General features: G+C 43.3%; 1 protein-coding gene across 2 annotated transcripts in view; it reads right to left on the reverse strand.

Annotated features, from left to right (window-relative positions):
• ULK2 (unc-51 like autophagy activating kinase 2) overlaps positions 1-11,889 on the reverse strand; it is a 36,193-nt gene extending 24,304 nt beyond the window's left edge. The window contains exons 1-4 of one of the 2 annotated variants that reach the window (XM_048324986.1): positions 11,192-11,889; positions 9,908-10,000; positions 8,649-8,690; positions 333-365 (exon numbers count right to left, since the gene is read on the reverse strand). In XM_048324986.1, coding sequence (XP_048180943.1) covers positions 333-365; positions 8,649-8,690; positions 9,908-10,000; positions 11,192-11,284 — 261 coding nt within the window. In that variant the 5' untranslated portion in view covers positions 11,285-11,889. The remainder of the gene's footprint in view (positions 1-332; positions 366-8,648; positions 8,691-9,907; positions 10,001-11,191) is intronic. The other variant, XM_048324987.1, reaches the window with a different exon arrangement.
• Between the last annotated feature and the right edge of the window lie 1,199 nt (positions 11,890-13,088).

Here is a 13,088-nt window from a genome sequence, read left to right on the forward strand (position 1 = left end):
CAACCACTGAAACACCTGCTACATCATTTCTACTTTATAATCTTTTAATGAAAATTAGATTGCTTCCAGCTGTTTGCCTTAAAATTTCTTTGTTAATTATTTGTAATTAATAATTTGAGGTGTCTCACTTCATCAATACTTACAGTATCATAACATGAAACTGAATAATTTATGAAACAAACAGTGCTGATAAATTTAGTGAGGCATAGGAAATTCATAATTTACTTTTCAAAATTGTTTGTTTTAGCAAGCCATGGTTAGTTTGCAGCTGTGCAAAGGAGTAGGTCTAAAAGTCTTTAAAATCAACCAGAAACATACATGTTAACACATACCTCCATGACCAAAAAGACAGAATTGGGCATTTCCTAAACGAGGAGAAGAAAACAGATTTAAGAATCCAGAAGACAAAGTCTGTACCTGCATTAACCAAGTGTAACATGGGATTTTTCAATCACTGAGACATCTTAATGTAAAGTTACAATTTCAGAGCATAGCAAAAGTGTAGGTTCTTCACCATGAAATATTCTACATTTCCAAAAACATTTTCATATGTAAAAGAATAAAATCACCAGGCAATAATTCCATAAAGTGTCTCCCTGAGCAAGCCTTTGGCAGAAGCACATCCCTGCCATGTTCCTCATGGCAGAGCTGTGAGCTGTGTCCATCCTCCTCAGATTTTCCAAAGCACTGACCTCCCATGACCTATTTGCAACCTGAATTCCCTCTCTTGTAATTGTGGAAAAGTTCCTGAAAGACAGATTGCCTTGTTGAGAGCCTAACTTCTACTTCTAAATTATCTACACACTCCACAAAATCCTGCTAAAAATATATATATATCTGTGCTTAAACCTGACTGCAACAAAAACATTCATCCTTTTTCCAAATATTTATTTTGTGTGAGGGAAGAAAGGCCTGACCTGTCTCTGCTAATAGTCAACATTGTTTTCCACAGTCTCCTGCAAAAAATAGTTCTGCTGGGCTTACAAAGTTGAAGATTCTGAGAGTTTTTATAAAGTAAAAGTATTTTTTTTCTCCCTCTGAGCCGATTAAGATTGAAAGGAAAGAACACAAAGAGAACTGGAAGGAAACATAAGGGAAGTGTACAGTAAACAGGATGATGCTTTTAGTTACAGAGTATGTTACCTCCCTTTCCCTTTAAAAATAAACAAGAGGTGACAGATTGAGGGAAAATATGGCTTTTAAGACAGTTGAAGGAAAAGGGTGAGATGGCACCAGACAAGGCCAGGCACCTGCCCCAGTGGGAAGTGGGATTGCAGACAGTCTGACTAAATCCTGCTAAACAGTGTCACAAGAAAGTCAAAAGGGACATTGCACAGCAAAATAAATGCTGTGAACTCAGCCACCTTTCTCAGTGCTTGCACTGAAACTTCAGCAGATGTTCAATTTGACCACTCTGGCAAGAATTACCACCAGGGTGCCATTGTCAAGGGCTCACTAACAGCTTATGTTAGAAAGCTTGAAAAAGAGAAATAAAAGCAAAAATGGGCCCTTGGGCTCAGGCTGGAGAAACCAACAACCCTAAACATCACCTAGAGCACAGAGGTCAGGGATGGCACAACCCATCAAAGCCAATCCATCACAGACACAGATATCCAGACAACTACAGATAATGGCAATAATTACAGTGCAAGATGAACAGGCTGGTTTAAGGTTAACTCAAGAGTGAATTCGTCTGCTTCATTTTTGGGGAGCATTTAGGAACTCATGTCTCCGTTACAGAAATGCATTTGAGGTTCTTTCCAGCCCAGAACATCAAGCACATTTTGCAGATTTGTTTACATTTGGAAATTAGCTTCAAAGAAAGCAAGTTTCTAGGAACATGAGTCAAATCTGTTGGGAATAAAAGGCAAACTCCAACCAATATAGAATATTAAAGCAGCAGCAGATCACATTTCAGGAAGTCCCAATTGTTCAATGTTTCTGCAACAGCTGTGGCCAACATGAACCATAATTTACATTCCTACAAACACCTCAAAACCTCAGTGCATACAGCAAAGCAAAAACACCATTAGTAATTACTTGCTTTGTAAATTACTGAAAATATACAATGCTAATTGTTCCTTTCTGCAGTGTTCCTCTGCAACAACACCTTCCAAGACAGAAACTCTCTTTCAGGAACCCCAAAGCTGCCAAACATCAACCGAGATCTCAATTTATCAAATTGAAAATTCTGCCAACTGAGGATCACTTCACTTAAAGGACAACTGTGACGTGGAAAAGAACAACCCAGCTAAGAAGGACAGAAAATCCATTCTGCAGTGACAAGAAAGCAGCTCAGCTCCTGGATTTCCACCCGAGCATTGCAATCCCATGAATCAGAAAGATGTTCCACAGCATCAGAGCCTCCACTGCACAAAAACAGCAGCTTATGGCAGCATGTAATGCTCAGCTCATGACAGACATTTATTCATAACAAAACTAAGAGGATGTGTTTGCTGGATTCCCTTGGAAACAAAGTCCTCTCAAATGAACTTCTCTCTTCAGAAACACAGAGCTGATGATTTGCCCTGTTGTACCAGTCCTTACCTGCTTAGATAGTCATTCCTACAAATCACACTGGATTGCCTTTATATAGCATTAGTCATCCTTTTTTTGACTGATATTCTTGATGAAAAACAACAAATCAAGTCACCAAGTGAAGTCATAGTAAGAAGTAGAGTGTGTTTCCTTAATGTATCTTGGACAATCCTTTTTTAATAAATCAGCAGAGCAGATTAGAGATTCCACACAGACATTTTCCCAGGCTCAAAAGTCCTCTCCAATTCATAGTGAGGAAGTGATAGCTTGCACGGAACTGATACCAACCTCCCCAGCCACAACTTGTCCCAACTTGAACTCCCAACCAAACACTTTTCAGTATCCCACCAACACAAGCTTTAGTTCAAAACAGCTGAACTTGTTCAACCCTTCAGAGTTGCTCAAATTTTACCTTACAGTTCTTGGCCAGCCTGACTGGGAATGTGATCTCCATTGTGGGAACACCTTCAGAAAAGACAAGTCAGTTCTGGAGACACATTTTTCCCTTCTAAATTATTTTGCTGAACAAAAGCTCTCCCTATCAACATTCCCCAGACCTCTGATTTCTGTTGACTTGCTAAGCAGAGCAAGGTGCTCAAAATGGAAAGATTAGAAAACCAGCATGTTTCAGATCTAACATTCAGGAATAAAGCTGATCTAGCAAGTTATTTTAAACTGCCTCTTGAAACAGATAACAAAGCTTTCAACAATTTGCATTGATGTACAGATCACAAAATTAGTGCAGCTGGAGTTGTTCTGACCTACACTTCTACCTAGATAAATAATCAAGCAAAACAAATTTCTGCCGTGTTGCAACAATTACCAGTTTTGCCCAGCGACCCTTGTTTTGCTGCTTAAAGTTTTCTTGACAAAAACCCACTCTTGCTCCTTTTTATTCTGAATCTAAGTTTTATTTGCAAACTGAAGTAAAAGATGGCAAAGGTTATTAAGAAACCATTTTACAATTCTGAAAGGTAAGCAGATAAACCTAAGAGAAAGAGGTTAAGAGGCAACATATTTGCCAAAACTTGCTACGTTTTAATCTAAGGCTTCCACCAGTTGTCCTGGGGGATGTGAAGCTCCAACCTGAATCACAGTCTCAGCACAGTAGTACCATTTAAAAAAACATTAATTGAAAAAGAAGTCAAAACATCCTTGGTTACTTCCAAGAGCTGTTGCTGGATCTCTGGAGTACTGGCAGAAACATTCCCTAGATTTCATTTTGGTTCACAAGTCCTCCTTTAGAACAAGCTGAAGGTCTGCAAGGAGCTTAGTGAGCTCCCAAAGCAGACACTGTGGCAAGTACTTTCTTCCCTTTTTGCTTCGAGCCTGTAGGTTTTATTTCATTGCAGTTTATGATGGGAGTCCCAAAAGCATGAGATTTACCCTGACAGCTTGTGCACTGCTATTATCTGATTAATTTCCTGCTATGTTCATTTGTGCTCTATTGGATATAATTTTTTGGCCAGGAACATACTTTTTTTTTTTTCAGCTTTAAATACATTTGGCAAAAATTCTAGTGATTTAGTGAAAAAGGACAGGTCCAGATCTTTTAAAGGCTGTTTCTCTCTGTATTATAGACATTCTTGGTTTACTTTGTGAGTGTAACACAGCAGCAACTTCTGTGTTCAGCTCCTATCACCTAAAGGGCTGAACATTTTGTAATTCTGACTAAATGTTAAATCTCAGACTAAATGTCACTTGACATGTGCCTGTAGGATTCAAACAGGGCGCATGCTGCCAATTATTCACATAAAAGAGCAATCAGCCATGGAGAAATCATTCATTTGCTGCTATGTACAATGCTGTATTTAACCAATATATGGCAAGTGGGGAAAGGGGCTGCTCTGCTGCCCAGCACCAAGGAAAAGCAGAGCTCTCAGCACAAAGGTTCAGCACACTTGTGTGCCAGAAAATCCTGTGAAACAGTTCCGAAATTCAAATTACAGCATCTAGGCGCAGCAGGTAAGCTAAGGCTTGTGTAGTAACTCCAACTCTGGTTCTGTGGGCCGGAACAAATTCTAATTCTGGTTGTCCCCAGCCTCCAGCATCTACACTGGCATCATTCCTGCACTGTCATAACCAACCTTTCAGCTGCCACCAGCTGCCAGGTGGTGTTTCAAAACCTTTACAGTTGCTACAGGGCAAGATTTTTCTTTTTATCTGAACAGCATGTTCTCATATGATTATTTCCACACAGACACAGAGGATGGATACTGACAAACACAAAGGCCTTAAGCAAGGAGGTGAGGGGACAAAAATAAAGCTATTGAGACATCCCTGTTCTGAAAGATCTGTGATGGGAGTATGGAGGCAATGAAAGCTGTGAGACACCAAGATCAGGAGCACACATGGGATGCCTGGAGCAAGTATCTCAAGAAACACATGCAATAGTACCAGACCAACTGGAGTCCTTGGGTAAACCAGAGGCATTTAATTCCTGCTGCTGAAACAACAGTTCCTCCCCTCCATCCCTACTAAGAACTCCTGGGCTCTGCATACAAGCAAAGGCTGAGCTGTAGGTCCCAGAAGGATCTCTGGCTCCATTCCCACTGGCTTTCTCTGCTTCCAAGGACAGCAGAAGCAGCTGCAGGTTTTTTGTCTGCCCTGTACCAACAAGCTAAGACAAGAAACAATTTTTATCCAGATACTGCTTCTCTAATAACACTCTAGAAATTAGTTCTCCCTAAACTACTGTTCTAACAGCAAACTTCAGACTGCATACAGTGAGGACATTAATTCACTCTCCTAAAATGCTATCTCCAAGATACATTACAGGCTTTCATTCTGAGGGCTGACATTCTAGAGAGGTCTTGAATTAAATTATTTGCTAAAACAGGCACTGTCTGGCACTGTGTAAGAGATTAGTCCTACTCAGCACACACTTGGGATCATGAACTGCACAAAACTGTAAATTCATGCCCTAAATATAGAACATTCCAAATAACTTACTGATACCTTCATACTTCAGTGGAATACTTTATCCAAGGATCTCAGTGTATTTTATGCTGGCAAGTTAGAGGTTATTTTAGACTCCTTTTGCTTTTAAGAAACACTGAGCGCCACTTCCCCAATTAACAGGATCCAAGATTGATTTTCTTTTGCAGGATCAATGACATCCCACAGCACCACCATGGGAAAAGAGTTACATCCTTAAACCATTTCAGAGATTTGGGAGTTTTTTAATTCTTGAATGACAGACAATCAAACACTTGCCCAAGAAGAAAAGTGAAAAATGTCTCTCTTGCTATCTTTCTATTTTATCTGAGTTTCTTTAAGCACTTCACAAAAATTAATTTCACATTTAGAGGTGAGCTATTTTACTGCTGAAAAACATTTGTCTCTCACAGATGGAGGGTTTTTATTTTAAAATCTCTACAAGTTCTCTCAGTGGCTTCCACACCTTGGTGTGTGCAGCTCCCCAGCCCTGGGAGGTGGCACCAGCAGCACTGGTGTGCTCTGCTTACATAAAATGCTTATCTGCAGCTCAAACCTGCCAGAGCTGCACATCCACCTCACGGAAATCAAGGGCAATTATCCTGCTGGCTGCAGAACAAAACATTTTTATGCCACCATTAACATACACCAGTTCACTAGGGTGTGGCTCCAGATGAATGGGCACTTCTAGTAATTTAACTCCAGACACACTAATAACATATCAAAATGCTATTCACAGGAGCTGAAGGAACAGCAGTGGAGAAGGTTTTTAAATGTTCATGCACAATCAGCAGAATGGCCCACAAGTTCTTCTTGGATTTAATTAAAACCTTCATGGTGTATCTGTCTTTATTACGCTGACTTGTGTGACTGGTCACTGATCATGCAACAGGAACACAACCATACATGAAGAGACATGAAGGAGAAAGAACCTCCTGAAAATCAATTCAAATCAAGCTTTTTGCAGTATATAGAAAACCTCTACTTTCATTCTCAAAAGATACATTCCAAATTGCTATGCAGGGATACAGCTTTAATCTCAAAGTATAATTTAATATTATGAGATGTGAAAATATTTATTCTTGATCATAATCAATTTACACTTTTTTCACTTAGTTTTGCCACTTTCATTGCACAGCATCTTTTCTGTCTGGAAACTCAGAGCAACAATCAGCTCTTGGCTTATTCAGCTAAACAATCTGTCAAACTGCATCTGAAACAGGACCATTTTCTTATTTCAAACTGTCTAAGGTTAAGAAAAGCTTCAGCCCAACAGAACTACAAAAATAAAACAGACTCCCGTTCACACTGAGAACTTCCTACTGTGACACAGACTTCACTGGCTCCAGCACTGAGGGAAAAAAAATAGCTTCTGTAAACTTAGAAATAGCTTGAAATCCTAAAGTCTTATCTGCTGGACTGTATCACTGTTCACAATACTCTGGCAAACAAAAGGGGCAGCACATGCTAGAACATGAAATGCTAAAGAAAATTAGTAGGTGTAACAGCCTACTAGACATGTGAATGCCTTGCATAGTGTTCATTCTTGCTGGGTTATAAATTAATGTAATCACAGAAGTTAATGATGTCTGCCACTTCACAAACAGCAGAAAGGGAAAAGCTTATTTGTGCAAGTGGCACACTGTTTATACCATATTTTGCAAAGCAATATCTTCTGTAACAGCAGCATCCTGCTGCCAAGCTTTGTGTTTGCTACGAATGCATTTGAAATATATCAAGGTACAAGACACAGGTTTGCCTTTCTCTTTGCTTTAACTCTTCATTTAATCTAAACACAATAGTTGGTGACAAGCAGCAACATCCCCTTCTCAAATGGAGCAGCACTGGACCATTCGAACTGTCCTGTCACCCTTTCCTGTGGCAGGACAGAAAATCCTAAAAGTTATGTTTATAAATAACCTTTATGTAAAGAAACCATAGGCAAGTAGAGGGCTCTGTCTCTCCTTGTGCATAAATCAAGAGTCTCACATGTTAAATCATCAAGATCCTTAACTAGACCACTCCCCCCAGGTTGAGCTGCAGAGCTGACTAAGGAGCCTTCACATATAAACAACTGTAAATGGTAAATCTGAAATTCAGCTGCTTACTCACACACCAACACCCTCAGTCAACAATCCCAGTTGCTTTTGAGATGTCTGGATGTACTAAATTTAGGATGCTGACAGATTATTTCCACTTAGCAATGCTCAGGAAAACCTGGTCTCCTCGAGAAGCATAACAGACAATACTTTCCCTCTCAGAGCAGAAAGTATCATTCAAAAATGAAGAATTTTGAAGTCAAGAACCAGGAAAAACAGAGTCTGTAGATTGAAACTACAAGTTTTGATGCACAGTCAGTTGCTACGTGAACATCACTGCTTTCTACCAAAAGTCACTCGTGTCCTACAGCCCTAGAAAACCTGAGCCCACCTAATTTATGTCACATGAACACAGCTTTCTATAGCAAAAGATACACATCTACACAAACTAAAAGCTTTTAGCATGTGAGTGTGTAAAGACAGGAAACATTGAATGTCACAATCTCTATTTTGTGTTGCTTTAACCATGCAATACCCCAAAGGTGCTTCTCAGTAATTTTTTTCCATCAGTGTAACTCTGTATTTAAAATTAGATCTAAGCCCAGGAGATAAATGTATAGCTCTCATTCAAGCAGAACAAATGGCTGTATGAGCTACCTCATGTCTTATTTAGCTTTGCTCAACACTGGCAGGCCTTAGGACACAAAAATGTACTTCCTACTAAGCAGAATTCACTACCCTAGATAGCCTGCAGAGTAACTCCTCCACTCTATCAGGCAGGACTCTGGGAATAAAGAGAGGAGAAGCAATTTAATTGAAAAGATCCAAATGTCTGCTTGGTTTTTTCACTGTACCCTGTCCTTCTGAACACACAGGCACTGGCAATAGATACATGTGATTGTGGTTTTCTACTTCCTTCAGTTCCTCCTCACTGTGACACAAGGCTGAACACCACATTTCTTTGTCACAGAGATCTCCAAGATGCTGCTCTTGCTGCCACTTGTTTTTGCTAAATACCAAACTGATGACAGCAACAAAATAAATGGCCATTCAAAATTTTCTACTTAGTATACACATATATTTTTTCATAATTTAATTTCAATGGAAAAAAAAAGGCATCAAAATATATTTTACCTGGACATCATAAAGAGCTACAATGTTCTCATGCTGAAGTTCCTGTAAAACAAAATATTTTTGTTATGAAAATAGGTTAGTATTATTGCTATTATTAATACTACTATTATTATTAATTTAATATGCTGATAATGCTGATTTGGTGATAATCAAAGAGATTTTTTTAAGACCATCTGATGGAATTTGGAGGAAATCCCAGCTATTTTGACAATATTTACAGGATAAAGAAGTTAGGCAATATCTTCAGAGGTCATAAAAACATTGGGTTCCAGAACTTAATGTCTGTGACTTGTTGCAGAAAGTATCAGAGCACAAGATTCTCTAATGAGCACTGAAAACTGACTAGATTTAATTTTCTACTCCTACACAATTTCTTTCTTAGTGAAGTAACCAACTAGACCATGCTCAAATCAACCTTACTTTTCGAGTAAAAAGAAAATTAAACCAAATAACATTAAATGAAACTCATGGGACAGCTCATGCTTTATTTTTAACTTTTGTTTGTTAAGTACTTGCAGCACACTCATACACCCAACACTACAACTTCTGGTGTATAATAAGTAAATGAGTATATAATATGTATATAATAGTATATAAAGTAGTGATGTATCTCGAGAAGCTCAGAAACATGGGAAGAAAGCAGCACTCATTATTACTGCAAAGCTGTGTGAAATGAGATGTGAAATTCAGAGAGCAGGGAATGTTGAATGACCACCCAAGGAGATGTTTGCATAAAATAACACTGAAAAACTGAAGGATGCTCTGTTACATTTCCTCTGTTAGAGCCACACTCCACATTTAAAGGCAATTATCACAGGTCAGAAGTGGGCAGCTGCTTCAGGAATCAAAGTCAGCTCACTGATTTCAGCTTTCAAGGCAGCTTTGAGCAAAAAAGTTGCAGAAAGATCAAAGACTGATGCTTCACCCTCAGCTATGATCTGCTGGGAAAAGGTGCCACACTGGCCATCCAGAAGGACAAAGTCTTCCACATGTGCCATAAGCAAAGCACAGAGACTGGTTCCACAACAACTTCTGCTTTTAACTACAAAAGCGTGCTCATAATCTGTTCTGAGACATTTCCAGAACTAAAGCTGTATCTTTTTCTGTTTTTCTTAGTATTTTTATTTCTGGATCCCTAACAAAGAAACAGCACAACAGCAATTACTGTGATACCACCCATGACCTGGAATGAACTAGGTCAGAAGTCTCTTTTCCTTTTCAAGGAAAGCAGCTTTAAAAATCACTGCAAATTAGCATACCTTTAAGATTTTTATTTCTTTTCCAAGTAGGATTTGTGACTTCGACAAGTTCTTTTTGTTAATACTCTTTATGGCTACTTCCCAATCAGTTTTCTGGAAGCAAACAAAAAAAGTATTGTCAGTTTACTTTTTTTGTTGTTTTTTTTAACTTTATCCTCTAACAACTATCCAGTAAAGCACTGAGAAAAAGTTGCAAGATCACCCCTCCTCTACCCACCAGTGATTACTACATCACGATACCATCAAGAACTATTTCATTCCACAATAGCTTAGACAGCTATTAAAATCCAGCTTCAGCTACATTGCATTTTAATGAATTCCAAAGCATTTTAAAAAACCCCCCAAAAACAAGTAACCATATCCCATTTATTTTTTGGTAGCAGTGCTATGTATCTGCTTTTTTAGCCTTCTCACAATGATCAAGTTACTTTTAGTGTCCTTAAAGGACTTCTCATTTTCAGCCTTTTTATGCTCTGCGGATGAAAACTGCTCTGTTCTAAGTAAGCTTATGTATTTTCTATTTATAAATTATTCAAAAGTAAACTGACTATTTATTTGTGAGGTGGGAGTACCTCCATTGGCCTTTAAAGTTTCCGTTTCCCTTTCTCCCCCCCTTTTTTTTTTAACCCCAAAATCACTGCACTGTGCCTCTCCAAGATGTGAGTGCTGCCTTAATCCTCCAAAATGTTAAATCTGAAGGGCTGTTTTCTGGAAAGCAAAGCTCTTTAGGCACCAGAATAAACTCACAGCATCAAGAAACCATAACGTAACTATGAATATCCGGGGAGATTAGCAAGTCACGCCAGGAAACCAGACACCTCTGAATTTAAGAAATCTTCAGCCAATCCCAAAGGAGACAATTTTCCATTAGATCCCTCGTTATCCAGCGAGATAAACATGACCCTCCCGACAAACAAAGGGCTCAGCCTCCCCTACAGCTGCAACTCTCCCCTCGCCGCTATGTCAGGGAGCTGCCAACAGCGGGGAGGAGCGGTGGGACCGCGGACAGGCCGGTGGGGTTGAGGGAAGGAAAAAAATAGAGGGTTTATGGATGCCGGGGCCGGATCCCGGCTCAGGGCCGCGGGGCAGCCCCGGGCCTCTGCCCAGCCCGCACCTCCCTTCGGCTCTTTTTTCTCCCCGAACATCCAAAGCACGTCAAAACTCCCCAGAGGACACAAACCCCACCACCACCACCGCAGCTGTCACCCACCCGAGGGGCTCTGCCGGCCCCGGGTTGTGTAACCAGCCCCGCTCCGGCTGCGGGCGAAGCCCGTCGCTGTTTACCTTGCGGTGGCGACCTTTGAAGACCACAGCAAAGGCTCCGTGTCCTATCAGGTCCTTCTTGCTGTACTCAAAGTCCCCCACCGCCTCCATCATCCCTCAGCGGGGCATGAAGCCCCCGGGAAGGACGGAGGCAAAACAAAGGGGCTTCTTCCTCCAGCTACAGCCGCCTCACGGCAGCCGGCGGCGGGGTGGGAGCCTGCCCCGGTCCTGGCTGCCCCCGGCGGCGGGGGCAGCTCCTCTCATACCGCCGCAGACCCCCGGGCCGGCGGGGCTGCTGCAGGGCGTCACCGAAGCGAGGGGCTCCGTCGGGCATGGGGAGGGGAAAGAGGGGAATCTCAGGGGCCGGGTGTGAGCGGACAGCGCGGCATCGGAGCCGGGACGGCGGGCCTTCTCAGCGGGGAAGGGAGCTCCGTGCCCTGCCGCTGCCCGGCCCCATGGCCCCGCCACAGCGGGGGCTGCCGGCGCCGCGGCCCCGCTCAGGGACCGAACCCCAGAGCATCCAGCGACGCGGGGGGAGGCGCGGCCCACAGCTCCGGGGGTGGCTGTCGCTGTCGCCGCCGCAGCCCCCGCGGGAGGGGAGGAAGCAGTGAGGGTACGGACGGGGGTCTCTCAGGCCGCCAGCGCCTCCCGGGGCTCCTGCCGCTCGACCAGCTCCTGCACAGAGACCCGCACTCGGCCAGCCCCGGCTGCGAGTGCCCAGCCCTCCGCGCCGCCCCGCGTCTTTTATAGGCCGCAGTGCGCAGGCCCGGACGCTCGGGTGCTTCCGCCGGCGGCCAAAGAGTGCCTCACCCCGGGTAACCCGGCGGCCTCCCCACCGCCAGCGCCTCAGAGCGGAGCCGGACCGGGGCCATTGCCCTGAGCCCGCCGAGCCCTCCCCGGCCCGCACCCGGCCCGTCAGGGCTCCAGGGGCCCGTTCGGGTCGTCCCCTCAGGGAGGATGATGACCCAGGCCTCTGGGTCTACCTCTGGACCCACCCTTGCCCTCACGCCGGGGTAGAGAGGCCAAACTCAGCTCGCCACGCCCGGCCATCACTTCAGCCCTTTCCTCGGCCGCCTCAGGCCCACCCACCCAGTCAGGACAACGCTGAGGGGCCACCAGGAGAAGAGGGAGGACCGGAGGTGCACAGGACAAGAGCTGGGACAGCCAGCAGCCAGAGTGGGAAGGCAGGTATTGGATCATCCCAGGGTTCCAAGGCACTGGCACTGTTTACACAACACCTCCGGGTCACACACACTCCCAGCCCTGTCCCTGCTCCAGTAGAGAGCAAGACACTCCCTCAAACCTGAAACAAGGGATTTCAATGAATGGAGAGGCAATGCAGGAACGGGCACACAAAGTGCTGTAAGCCAAAGATGCTTGGAGTTGTTTTCTCCCTTTACAAGGAGAACAACGCCTGTAATTTATAGCGCCTGCCTCCCAGGGCTTTTAGATCAGCCTGGGGCTGTTTACAGCACGTACAAACATTAAAAAAAGCCCAACCAGCCACCGAACAACAGTCACATGGTGCCTCTGACCTTCACCTCCGGGTTTACATAATTATGCTCCTTTCCTCTGTGTTCCATTCCTCACTGCTCTCTTTTCCCCCCCTCCATCTATGTTATCCATCACACCACCTCCACATCCCAGTTTCAGGCCCTTTCAGGCTTCCCCAATATCCCCACGGGCCCCAGTGGATTCAGGGTGTGCACTGGGGTCACAGAGGGCAGAGCTCTGACCCCACAGCTGTGCTGTGCCTTCCCTGACGTGAGACAGGCTCTGCTTTCAGTGGCACCAGATCAAAATAGAGACTGAGCGAAAAGTTCTGCACTTGGGCCTCTCCCCATTCTTCACTTATCTCCCTTGGCTTTCCAGCACTCAAAACCAGGCACTACTGGATCTGTGTGCTATGTCAGAACCT

Source organism: Corvus hawaiiensis, chromosome 20 (genome assembly GCF_020740725.1).
Source record: "Corvus hawaiiensis isolate bCorHaw1 chromosome 20, bCorHaw1.pri.cur, whole genome shotgun sequence".
In the NCBI taxonomy this organism is placed as follows: Eukaryota; Metazoa; Chordata; class Aves; order Passeriformes; family Corvidae; genus Corvus; species Corvus hawaiiensis.